This window comes from Rhamphochromis sp. 'chilingali', assembly GCF_963969265.1.
Source record: "Rhamphochromis sp. 'chilingali' genome assembly, chromosome: 3".
Taxonomy (NCBI): domain Eukaryota; kingdom Metazoa; phylum Chordata; class Actinopteri; order Cichliformes; family Cichlidae; genus Rhamphochromis; species Rhamphochromis sp. 'chilingali'.
Window position 1 is genome coordinate 14,403,110 of NC_137931.1, and position 12,493 is coordinate 14,415,602.

The 12,493-nt window shown below is 40.6% G+C and overlaps 1 protein-coding gene across 1 annotated transcript; it reads left to right on the forward strand.

The window, feature by feature from the left end:
- Window positions 1–3,142: 3,142 nt before the first annotated feature.
- LOC308394259 (gap junction alpha-3 protein-like) lies at window positions 3,143–11,386 on the forward strand (the record flags this gene model as incomplete). Its single annotated transcript, XM_080878511.1, has 5 exons — window positions 3,143–3,217; window positions 4,500–4,561; window positions 5,560–5,648; window positions 5,900–6,450; window positions 10,573–11,386. Exons 3-5 carry the CDS (start codon window positions 5,580–5,582, stop codon window positions 11,384–11,386), a joined length of 1,434 nt encoding a protein of 477 aa, XP_080734637.1. The 5' UTR covers window positions 3,143–3,217; window positions 4,500–4,561; window positions 5,560–5,579.
- Window positions 11,387–12,493: the final 1,107 nt, after the last annotated feature.

Consider the following 12,493-nt stretch of genomic DNA (forward strand, 5'->3'; position numbering starts at 1 on the left):
TATAAATACATCATGTGCATTTAACTACATGTGTTTAATGTTGAAGTCATTTTAAATACTTTTTATTCTGTTCAATGTCCAGAATCATGTTCTATAAATTGTTTGTAGAAAGAAAAAAATGGGGACAGCTACAATTTCCTATGAGTACAAAGCAAGCAGACCACAAGAAGGCAGTAATGTAAAGCAGCAGTCCCCAACCCCTGGGCCTTGTCCTGATTGAAAGGTCCTGATGAAAAGCCACTGATGTACAAATATTTACAAAAAGTTGTATTTTTCATAATAATTAATTGAATGCAAAAAGTCTCCAGATAACATTTAATCTTCTTTTCATTTGACTGGTTATGTAGTTTATTCTTATGATATTTATGATGTTTGTTTTTAAAGGAATGAAAAAGACAAACCCATGAATTCTTTTGTTCTGTAATGAGATACTGTACTCTGCTGACCCCTGCTGGTGAGCAAACAGGTCTGCAACAATTCCTTCCCCTACCCAGAGGGACTTTTTTTGGGTGACACAAAACTAAGTGATAACATAGGTGAATAGATGGTGTCACCCCATTCTTTGTAGTTGTTAAGAAGCAACAACAAAAAACTTGTTTTCTTTTACAGAAAAAGAAAAAACTTTGCAACATTTTGGAGTGAAAAAAGGTTTTTAAAAAAGATACAGTGACATTTATAATTTATTTGTCTCTGCCTGCATTCCTAAGACTGTGGATGTTATTTATCACTCTACTTTTCACATTTATTGCAGTCAACATTTATACTATGAATCACTTAATCTCACATGAATACTGAGGTAGTCTTTTCTGTTTAAAAGATGTGAAAATGGGCTATATGTCAGTGTTTAATTATAAGGCTGTCATTGGGTGGATAGAATTCATTTTATTGTACACTGGCGCTCTGGGCCATATTAAGCTTGGCCACACGGCTGACTATTGCTGCAAGATTTTCATGTCTGTACTAAGCTTGGGATAACTGATTTTAGTTTCTGTGTTTTCTGCTTCTGTTTATATTTTGTCTTTACATTTGTATTTTGTTGTGTTTAATTTCTGTTATCCTGTATCTTTTATTATTAAAACTTGATGGTGTTTAATGTGTCTATTCTTTTAAATTTCATTTAAAATATCATCTTTGTAACTGAATGTAATTTACTTGTAACTAAATGTCATGTATGTAATGTAACACTTTAACATGTAAATTCCTTTTGGGGGCTAAAAACTGTTGCAATATGAAGAACTTGTAGAAAGATGAGCTTACTTTTACACTTCAATTTTTGTCTGTTTTTTTCTGATTTCTCCATTTTTGACATCAGTAATCTTCCATATTGATGTTTATTTGTAATGACAGTAAAAAAGCTAGTAAGTTATTAGCTAATACCCAGAGGGTGTTTTACCTCATACTGCAACAAGGAACAATCCAAATATTTATTTTTCCCTTAACAGAAGTTGTTAAAGAAAATTTTTGTCTGGTCAGGAATGTGATAGTTGCGTTACACCACATATACACGCGCGCGCACTCAAACGCGCGCCTTCCCCTTACCACCCCCCTCCTGCGCCCCTTGCACGGGGACACCAATGTTTGACAGTGGCGGATGGCCTTGGCCACGCGGGACGCAGCCGCTGTGCTTCGCCTTCGCGGGACAGGTTCCACACGCGCCCTTTTTTTTAGACTAGACTAGCCTCGCGTATTCTTCTTTTCTTTTTCCCTCCTTTTTTGTTGTTAACTTTCTCTCTCTGTTACTCTGTGTATTGCTCTCTCTGTGTCTCTCTCCCTCCCTTCTCCCTTCTATCAATCTGCCCAATCTTCTCTTGGTTGCCCCGAGAACCTCCGTGGGACTAAAAGAAAAAAGAAGAGAAGAAACGCGGTAAGCAGGGTCACCGTAGAGTGATGCTGGAGGTTGAAGTGGGAGGGAAGAGGCATTATCATCTTTCCACCTGCTGGATTATCAGCACCTCTCATGATGCGTTCACATCCATGTGGGAAAGACGGCAGACAGGAAGCCACAAATCCAAACCAATATCGTCCAGGCTTAAATAATCTTTGGGAAAAAAGAATGCATTTTGTGGGGTCTTAGGCTAGATTTTGATACTTTAGTTAAAAAATAAGTTTTTTTTTAAAGAGCCATGGACAAGAAACTAATGGAAAACAGGCGGTAGGACTGTTTTTTTGTTTTTAAATAAATTTGAGGTCAACTGTAGGGAAGCTTACATTTTAGTTTTGATGGATATTTAAATGTAACCATTGCTAGTTGTTTATCTTTTGTATAGGAGACACACTGTCTAATGTTACCACGAAAGGAAGAACCTTCCTGTAGTTTTTCTGCTTGTTGGAATTGTACTGTGTGACTTGCTGTAGTAAATGGAGGAAATAAGTTGCTGCTCCTAACCAGCCAACCAGCTGCTGAATTGATTATTTCCATACTCTCTTTAGATGCTGTGTGCCATTCTATAAATCTTTGCACACTTTAAAAAAAAATTTGTTTTGTACTTTTAGTATCTTAGGCAACTTTGGGCCCATTTATTCACTTGTGTGTACAGTTAGAAACTCTTTCCACATTTTTGGAATGGCACTTTTAGACATACATTTACATTTTTAATATATGTATCAAAAATATCTTTTCTTAAAAGCAAACTGCATTTAATCATCTTCAGTACTATTCCACACCATGTGAAACTAATTGCTTAAACACTGAGCACGGTCATCTCAAGTTTCTGGATATACACTAAGGTAGTTGATTAACTGAGTAATGAACAGAATTGTCTTTTATTGTGACTGTGCATATTTTCGGATTTCGTTGTGCAAATGGCAGGCCAGGAGTTAACTGTTTGGGCTGTTTTAGCACAAAGACCTCTGATCCATCAAAAGCACACAGCAGCCAGAACAATATCCATCTGGCAGCTTCCCTATTGTCTGCCATGGCCGATGGTATTTCATCACGTCAACACATCATGTACATGTACACATACCACCGTTAGACTGGTGAATTAGTAGCCATTTGTCATTTGAGAATATGTTTCACGTGTAAGACATCTGAAAAGTCTTTGTTATTTATTTATTTGTGTTTCTAAGCAGTTTTTTAAGAACACAGTTAAATCAAGACCACGATATTTCCTTTCTGTCTATGGAGCTTCCGTTCTCTCTCTTTCTCTTTTTCTTTTACTCAGTTGACCTACCTCTCATCAGACACAAATTCCTGGATTTACATTTTATTTTGGAAGTAAGTTACACAGTATGCAGGAGTACAGAACACTGCTGAAACTTTAGAATGCGTGTATATGTTTGTGTGCGTTCATATCAGGGAATCCCAGGCAAACATTTGCCCCCATCAGCATTCCTGGGATGTGATGAGTCCGGCATTCAACAGCGACAACCTGTTATTCACTCACTTCACTTCTCACAGATGGCCAGCCATTGTCCACTAACCAGCCAGTCTCGCATCACACACACATACCAATGCAAGTACACACAAATTTGGCACATCCAAAAGCAAATGTATACCATGGAATAACTATCAAACAATCAGACACATGCAGTGCTACTGTGAGCATTGGATTGCACCAAAATGTCAGATGAAGAAAAAAGAGTGAAATTAAATCAAAGTAGTGATAAATGAGCGCTTTTAAACTGCAGCTACCAATTCTTAGTAGTACACTTTGTTCAGAGTACTTGACTGTTCCGGGTCCTCTGTGGAACCTCTTTCTCCTTTTTCATGTAATTCCACATGGAATCTATGAAGCTAAAACCTGGACTCTGTGAAGATCCAACACATTCTCATCCCAAAACGTAACATACCGACACTATGAGATAAGTTGTCGGTATGTTAAGCTTTCGGAGGCACGAGAACTGTTTGGAATGAATCTACACATCTGATCATGCATCGCTTTGGAAAACACTATCTGATATGGTTAAGGTTAGGGTTAAGGTTACGGTTAGGGCTGGAATACACAGCTGGAATGTGTGTTACCTCCGCGAGCATCATTCTTTTGGATTCCATCCACAATCCGGAGCGTATCATAGGGATGCGGAAGGTTACCTTTGAGATGCCATGGGACGTGACAAATCGTAGTTATGCTACATGTTGGGAATGAGAATGCTCTGAAAGGTCATACCATTCGCTGCCGGACTCAATTTAGCTAGTTCTTTATGTCTTATGCTATGTTTCTGGGGTTTTCATCATGCTGCAGAATTAATTTTGAAGTTATCACTCTATAGACCTGTGTGATTGATAATTTAAAATATCTGAACTGTTTAAAAAATTTGGACAGTTCTTAGCACTGGTACTAATCCTAGCATCAGGTGAGGAGTAACAAGACCCTTTCCGATGCCATACTATAAGTATATGGCATCATTTGTACCTACTGTGCACTAAAATGTTTCTGGTTAAAAAAAAGATTCATATTGGCATCAGCATCAAAAAGCTCTGTATCCTTTTTTGTGTGATGTCTGTATGATGATGAGCCCAAAAAGCTAATACAAAGCATTTTGTGTCTTCCTTCCAGATATAGTTTTTGTTCTGATTTCTGGTCGATGGATTTATCACTGACAACACAACAATATTTTAGTAAGTCAGCTTAATTTGTCTTTTTTTTTTTCAAAACAATCCAACTTATTTGAAATTTTATTTTGAAGTCTTTTCTCTTCTTGATTTTAGCATTGAAGTTCGAAAGTAGTTATGCTTTCTGTGCTCAGTTGAAAAGAGCTTTTTGGGCAGCAGCCAAGTTTTTGTAAAATTTCACAGTGAAACACCAAGGTTTAAATGGTAAAAGAAGATATTTCTAGGTATTGTAAGGCAAGATACTGCTTGAGATGTTCATGCAGTTATTTTGTTGGTAAGTATTAACAGCACTCGTTTATATGAAGCAATATTTCAGAATATCAAAGAATTTTGTTTTTGATGATGATAGCCTTTATATTGTAAGGTCTTTACCTTATAATATAAAGCCCCTTGAGACAATTACTGTTGAGATATAAATAAAATTTAATTGTATTGAACTAAATATATGAATAACTGTGGCTTAGATGAATACTTTCAAAAGTTTCTAGGCTAAAGAGTTTATAGATGAACTGGCCGTTAGATCTCATTAGGACTCTCTAGTCTGTGTTTGACACAGACTAAAAATGGAACAATGCTAGTTTTTTATGTTTCATGGAAAAGAAGTGTCAAACTGATTACAGGAAGAGGAAGCGAATGTTTGGCATAAGAAAAAAGGGAAACAGACTGACAGAGATCGAATGATTCCTCATAAACGTCCTGGAAAATACACTCACCGAACACTTGATTAGGACACTTGCTAGTACTGATTTTCAGAACTGGCTTAATTCTTTGTGAATTCAACAAGATGCTGTATACATTCCTCAGAGATTTTGATACATACTGACATGATTTGCTGTGATGAGAGACACAGACACACACAGACACCTACAATCAGACATAGAGACACAAGGTAAAACAGTATCAGCCATAAAAGTTCAGATAAAATCCTAAATACTGACTTTCTGTGGTATTGTTCTTTAATTGACTTTTTGTTGTTCACCATAGACTCTCATGTCTCTCTGCAGGCTAGAAAACTGAGAGAAGCATGGGTGACTGGAGTTTTCTAGGGCGACTGCTGGAGAATGCTCAAGAACACTCCACTGTGATTGGAAAGGTGACCGACTATTGATAACAAAAACATGATCTGTTAAACATATTAAGCTTACCTTTTGATGATTTTCACTGTATTTCCTTTTCATAGAACTTTTGATACGCCAACATTGTTGATGACATTTTCTGGTTTTCAGTTTGGTAAAGGGTAGACCATACTGACACTGTGGAGAAACCACAAGCTTTAGTTACCCTCTGCATTATCCAGGAAGTACTAACTACTGTGCTTCTAACTGTCGTGTTTGTCCGACCCAGGTTTGGCTCACAGTCCTCTTCATCTTTCGAATTTTGGTGCTGGGTGCAGCAGCTGAAGAAGTTTGGGGTGACGAGCAATCAGACTTTACCTGTAACACACAGCAGCCCGGTTGTGAAAACGTTTGCTATGACGAGGCATTTCCCATCTCCCACATCCGTTTCTGGGTGCTGCAGATCATCTTTGTCTCCACACCAACCCTCATCTACCTGGGCCATGTACTACACATTGTTCGCATGGAGGAGAAGAGGAGGGAGAGGGAAGAGGAGCTCAGAAAGGCCGGACGACACCAGGATGACCATGACCCTCTCTATCACAATGGAGTTGGTGATGGTGGAGGGAAAAAGGAGAAACCCCCAATTCGTGACGAACATGGAAAAATCAGGATACGCGGGGCATTATTGAGGACCTACATCTTCAACATAATATTCAAGACTCTGTTTGAAGTGGGTTTCATTCTGGGGCAGTACTTCCTGTATGGATTCCAGCTGAGGCCTCTCTATAAATGTGGCCGCTGGCCCTGCCCCAATACTGTGGACTGCTTCATCTCCAGGTAAGAAAGTTCAGTTTTATTGTTTTGCATCACAATCAAAGATTTTTTTCTTTGTGTCTGTTTAATAATTCTTCATTATACTCTACACATACATCCTGTCACTCAGTTATATTTACTAAGTCTATCACTCTCTATGTTCTTGTACAACACTAATAGTCTAAACAACACCCCACATAGCAAAATTGGTATGGCCCAGATCTGGCCCACACAATGTGCTTAGACATGGCCCACATACCGCAAAGAATGACGGCCCTTTGGTGGCCCAGATCTGGTTTGCAAGAGGTGGCCCACACATGGGCCAGCACAAGGCCAGTTGCAGACACACTGGTGGTCCTGTGCTGGCCCCTGTGTGGATTACCTCTGGCAAACCAGATCTGGGATACCAAAGGGCCGTCATTCTTTGTGGTATGTGGGCCATGTGTAAGTTGTGTGCAGCCATGGGCCAGTTGTAGACACACTGCTGGCCCTGTGCTGGCCCAGAACAGTTTCAGCTCTGGCCCCAGATGTCAGCCTAATGTGTACCTTAATCAAGCCATGTAATAACAACATGTGCCAGAACATAATAGTGCAAAAGTAACATGACGAAACTCTGTTCAGACAGTGAATGGACTAATTCTTAGATAATGCTTTACTACTCTCCCGGATTACTCAAAGTGCTCCACATTCACCCAATCACACACTCTCTCTAAACTGGGTGCTTCCTAACTACATTCATACACATTCACACTCTTGACATGCAGACTAGAGGAGCCAGGGATCGAACCAATAACCTTCCAATCAGTAGTGATAAACATGAGTAAACCCTCACTAGGTTTTGGATAAAGTGTACACTCACAAACCTGTCAAACCTGCATTTGAAACGCTGGCTACAATAGCAGTATAGTATTGCAACATGGCATTTGGGTCTTCTAACTAAAATAGGAAAATAGGAACATAAATAGTGCCATCATTGCCAGACCTGGCCCACATCTGGTAGACATACATCCTGCCATGACACCAGTCAGTCAGAAGTGCTAGCTTGATGCCAGATCCGGGCCAGACCTGTCTGCGATGTGGGACCTTTTGTTTCTAAATGAAAAAGAGCAATTCTGGCTGGCATTGCAGTTTGATCAGTTGTAGTGTTGTGGCTAATAGACTGCTTCAAAGAGTTGAAAGAAAACAACAATTAATATTCCTGTCTCCAACAGGGTTGCCACTAGGGATGGGTATCGTTTAGGTTTTATCCGATACCGGTGCCAAACCGGTACTTTTGAAACGGTGCCGGTGCTTAAACGGTGCTTAAACCGGTGCTTAAGATAAGATAAGATAACCTTTATTAGTCCCACACGTGGGAAATTTGTTTTGTCACAGCAGGAAGTGGACAGTGCAAAAGTTATGAGGCAAAAATTAGAATACAATAAGAATAAATACAGTACACAACTGTACAGAATAGAATAAAATACTATATACAGTAGAATAAAATAAAATAAATATACAATAAGATAAAAATAGAATACAAATACAAATACTATATACAACTGAGTAAAAATACAACGATGACAGAAAGGATTATTGCACTTAGTATTATTGCATATGTATGGATGTGTGTGCTTGATCAGTTAAAGTCTTTATTATGGAGTCTGACAGCAGTGGGGAGGAAAGACCTGCGAAATCTCTCCGTCCCACACCGTGGGTGCCGCAGTCTCCCACTGAAGGAGCTGCTCAGTGCTGTCACAGTCTGCTGCATGGGGTGGGAGATGTTGTCCATCAGGGATGACAGCTTAGCAGCCGTTCTCCTGTCACTCACCACCTCCACTGGGTCCAGAGGGCATCCTAGAACAGAGCTGGCCCTTCGGATCACCCTGTTCAGTCTCTTCCTGTCCCCAGCAGAGATGCTGCCGCCCCAGCAGACCACGCCATAAAAGATAGCAGAAGCCACAACAGAGTCATAGAAGGTCTTCAGGAGTGGGCCCTCCACTCCAAACGACCTGAGTCTCCGCAGCAGGTACAGCCTGCTCTGCCCTTTCCTGTAGAGGGCATCTGAGTTATGAGTCCAGTCCAGTCTATTGTTCAGATGAACACCAAGGTACCTGTAGCTGTCCACAGCCTCAATGTCCATACCTTGGATGTTCAGTGGTTGCAGTGGAGAATGCTTGTGCCTGCGGAAGTCTACCACCAGTTCCTTGGTTTTACTGGCGTTGATCTGGAGGTAGTTCTGCTGGCACCAGTCCACAAAGTCTTGGGTCAGACCTCTGTACTCCTTGTCGTCCCCATCAGTGATGAGGCCGACTATTGCAGAGTCATCAGAGAACTTCTGCAGGAAGCACTGGGTGGAATTGTGGGAGAAGTCTGCAGTGTAGAGAATGTAAAGAATGGAAAACACAAAACTGGTCCAAAAACCTCTCATGTTCAGCTGTTTTTTTGTAAAAAGATAACAATGTTAGCCTTTTCTGCAGCTATAGGGGATTTATGGCATCACTCTTGGCTGGAAGCAGTGCTTAAACAATGGAAAAAACACAAACTTTGTCCAAAAACCTCTCATGTTTAACTGTTTTCCACTTTTTCTTTGGTCATTTTAGCCTTTTTGGCCAGGGTTAAGGGAGTATCTGCCATCAAACAAGAAGACAGCCGCATGTAGCTATGATGATGTTTGCTAGTTCACCTTACATGCATTAATTTAATAACGTGGTTAGCCTACTCAACGTAAATTACACACGGACAACATTAAGCTACTCACGCAGAGAAGAACGGCGGCTGCTGCCATCATCATCCGTCATCATTTCTGCTACACTGGCAGGGCTAGGGGCCAGGACTCTCCTCTTCGTGTTTTTGGGGGATGTTGCTAACTCCGGGTCCGATAACAGGTAACCCACCCGCAGGGTGCTCGGTGTGAGGTCTCACAGCAAGCTATCAAATACGGCGCATTTCTCGGCTTTTAAAAAAAACGCTATGCGTCGCCAGGTGTTTCATCGGATTTGAGGTGTTACCTCCTTTGACAGTATCACAGTATCAGCTTAAAGCACTTGTTGCAGGCTGCTGAGTTTGCTAATTTTGCTGTGAAGTACAGCCAGACTTTTGACCGCTTTGCCTTGGTCATTTTTAATCTGTAGCTCTGCTCTAAAAGAACGTACGTACCTGGCCCCGCCTACTATCCTGGGAAACGTAAAATGATTGGCTAGAATCTAAAGCGTATCACAGCTCAGGAAAAAAAAAGCACCGAAATAAAGCACCGAAATGTGCGCTGCTTTTCGGTCTGGTTACTACCGTTTATGTCAGAACCGGTGCCATCATGGCACCGGATACCGGTACCCATCCCTAGTTGCCACATTACTAGAATTTTGATACCCAATAGTATTTAAATACCACAGGGGCAAAAAAACAAAACAAATTACGAATCATCTTTCCTTTCCTGGAAGAGGTAGAAATAATGAGCTAAATGAGGGTGGTTTAAGTGTCTGATTAGGTCTGTTTTTAAGAAGCTTTTCAGTGTCAGAAGTCAGTTTATTTATAAATAAACAAAATGCTCTTAACACTCATTATCAGACAGTTTGTATCACATTAGTATGTTGTATGATGTCAATAATAGTGATAACCTTAGCATGGTCAAATCAAATCTTTTGTTTGTAAGTGGCAGTCAGTATGAATCAAGGCAAAGGGCTTAAAGAGAAGCCTTATTTCAATATCTGGATGAATCTAGGGCCTGCAAAAAGGCTCAAGGATTATTTTGAATTATTTTGAACTGACAATCATGCAAAGCTACTCTAGGAGAGAGACCCAGTTGGAAGTACAGTGTACAAGCGAGTACAGTAAGGTTCATTTCAGTTAACACAAGAGGATTTTGTGTTTACAGAGGGAGTCTAAAGTAAAAGGACATAGTATGAATAAATAGTATATTGAATAGTAAGGAGCTAGTTACTTTAGTCTATGAAGATATTGTTCAAATACTAACATTTTTGCCCTTGTGGGTTATTTAAAATTGATTATCACCAAGTGTTCCCACTGCAGCCTTTATCGCTTTAACAATGAGAAATCCAACAATAACATTGGATTTTCCTCCTTCTTTTTCTTTTAATGTTACATTTCCTATTATACACTGGTGTGATTTGTTAATCACAACCTCTTTTTGTTCCTCTGTTGCCATAGGCCCACTGAAAAGACAATCTTCATCATCTTTATGCTGGTCGTTGCCTGTGTCTCTTTGGTCCTCAACCTGCTGGAGATCTATCACCTAGGCTGGAAGAAAGTAAAGCGAGGGGTCACCAATGAGTTTGCACCTGACAGCGAGTCACTGATTCTGGCTGAAGATGAGCCCACAGACGCAGAGACAATCCCTGAGCAGACCTCTCCTTTGGTGCTCGACTGTCTGCCGACATTTGGCAGCGTGAGTGTGACGGGAGACGGGGCAGCTGAGGGAGGGGCCTACAGCCCACCAGAGTCTTCCCCTGCTGTGACCTCCTTAAACGCTGCGACCACCCCTGTGCCTGCTGGGATGAAGATGGACAACACGGCGTTCCACCCAGACGACTTCTTGTTGGATGCTGCTTCTTTTTATAGCAGCAGTGAGAAAGTGGGTGTTGGAAGTCAAGGACAGCTGGTGGTGATGGAGCAGAACTGGAACAACATGGTGCTGGAAGTCCACGATCTGAATGGAAAAAATTCAGCCTCAGCCTCCTCCTCTCCTGAAGTGGAAAAGACCCCAACACCAGAGGAGCAGCAATCTGCATTTCCCACACTTCCGCGCAACACCCCTCTTTCTTCTCTCATGCCAAAGGAGACGGCAATGAAAGAGGAAACTGCTGTCATCACAGCACCTAAGGTCCTGCACAGTGACTTCACTGTGGTAACCAGGGCGGAGATGCATCAGCCTCCTGCTGCTGCGGGGACAGACAACCGCAAGCCAAGTCGGGCCAGCAAGAGTGGCGGTGGACGAGCTCGCCCCGATGACCTGGCCGTGTAGCTAAAACACACACTCACTCACACTTTTACCCAACTATGCATGCATGCTCTATACTCAGAGAGAGCCTACACATGCTTTTTTTTTTCTTTTAATATGCACTGCAGCATAAAACCACACCTAAGCATGCACTTCAGCATGAGCCTGATGCCTACTGGAGTTGGCTGCTTAGTTTATAGTCAGCATTGCGAATCTGAAATGATGCCCTACATAGATATTGACAACATCAGGGTATGTCCACATTAGTTTCTTAACGTGTAAGTTTTCAGTTCAAAGGAGGTTCAAATTGTTTAGAGTAATGGCTGTGCACATGGGGGTCCATTTTTTTCATTTACAAACATATAAAAACATCCAGATTATTTTTATTTTATTTTTTTATTATTAGGTTTAGAGGCTAAATTAAATAGACCAAGAAACTATATCTTTTGTATGTAGTTTTTTTCAAGACCAAAAATCCTGTCAGGCCATGGTTGTCATTCCAGCTTAGAGTTTTCAGGAATTTTCTTGTAGCCATGATATTGCCCACTGAAAAAGTATCACTAAAACAACCCCCAGCCAATTTAAGCTAATCATATCAAATCCATTGTTTTAGTAGTTTACTGACACAAAGACAGAAATGCAGAAGTCAATTTTGCTGCTACTTAATTTTGCTTCTCTGGCCATTCTCTCACTCCTCTTTGACAAAAGAATAACACAGGATAAGAAATCTAGATGATATTTAATGTAACTGCACACTTAAAATATCCACACAGCCAGCAAAAATACATATAAGGAAAGGTTATTGTGATGATGATGATGACTGGACCTACTAATAAGTTTTTGTGCAGTTTTTTTTAATTTTCATCTTTCTTTTATTTCTTTCCTGTGAGACATCAGAGGAAAGGTTTGCACTTTTGTTTCTTGAGCTTTAATTTTTCTTGTGATGTGATGGTGGAGCTGAAGTGTCGTAAGTGTGTAGAACTCGTCCATCTCTGTGTACGCTCTCTACACAGCCTGTAGTTTTAATAAATAGAGGGATTCACCAGCATTAGAAAATAGCAGGTGACCATAAAGCAGGCCCACCCAGAGATGTAGTTCTAAGGCTTTACAGGCTGTGTGTGTGTCTGCATT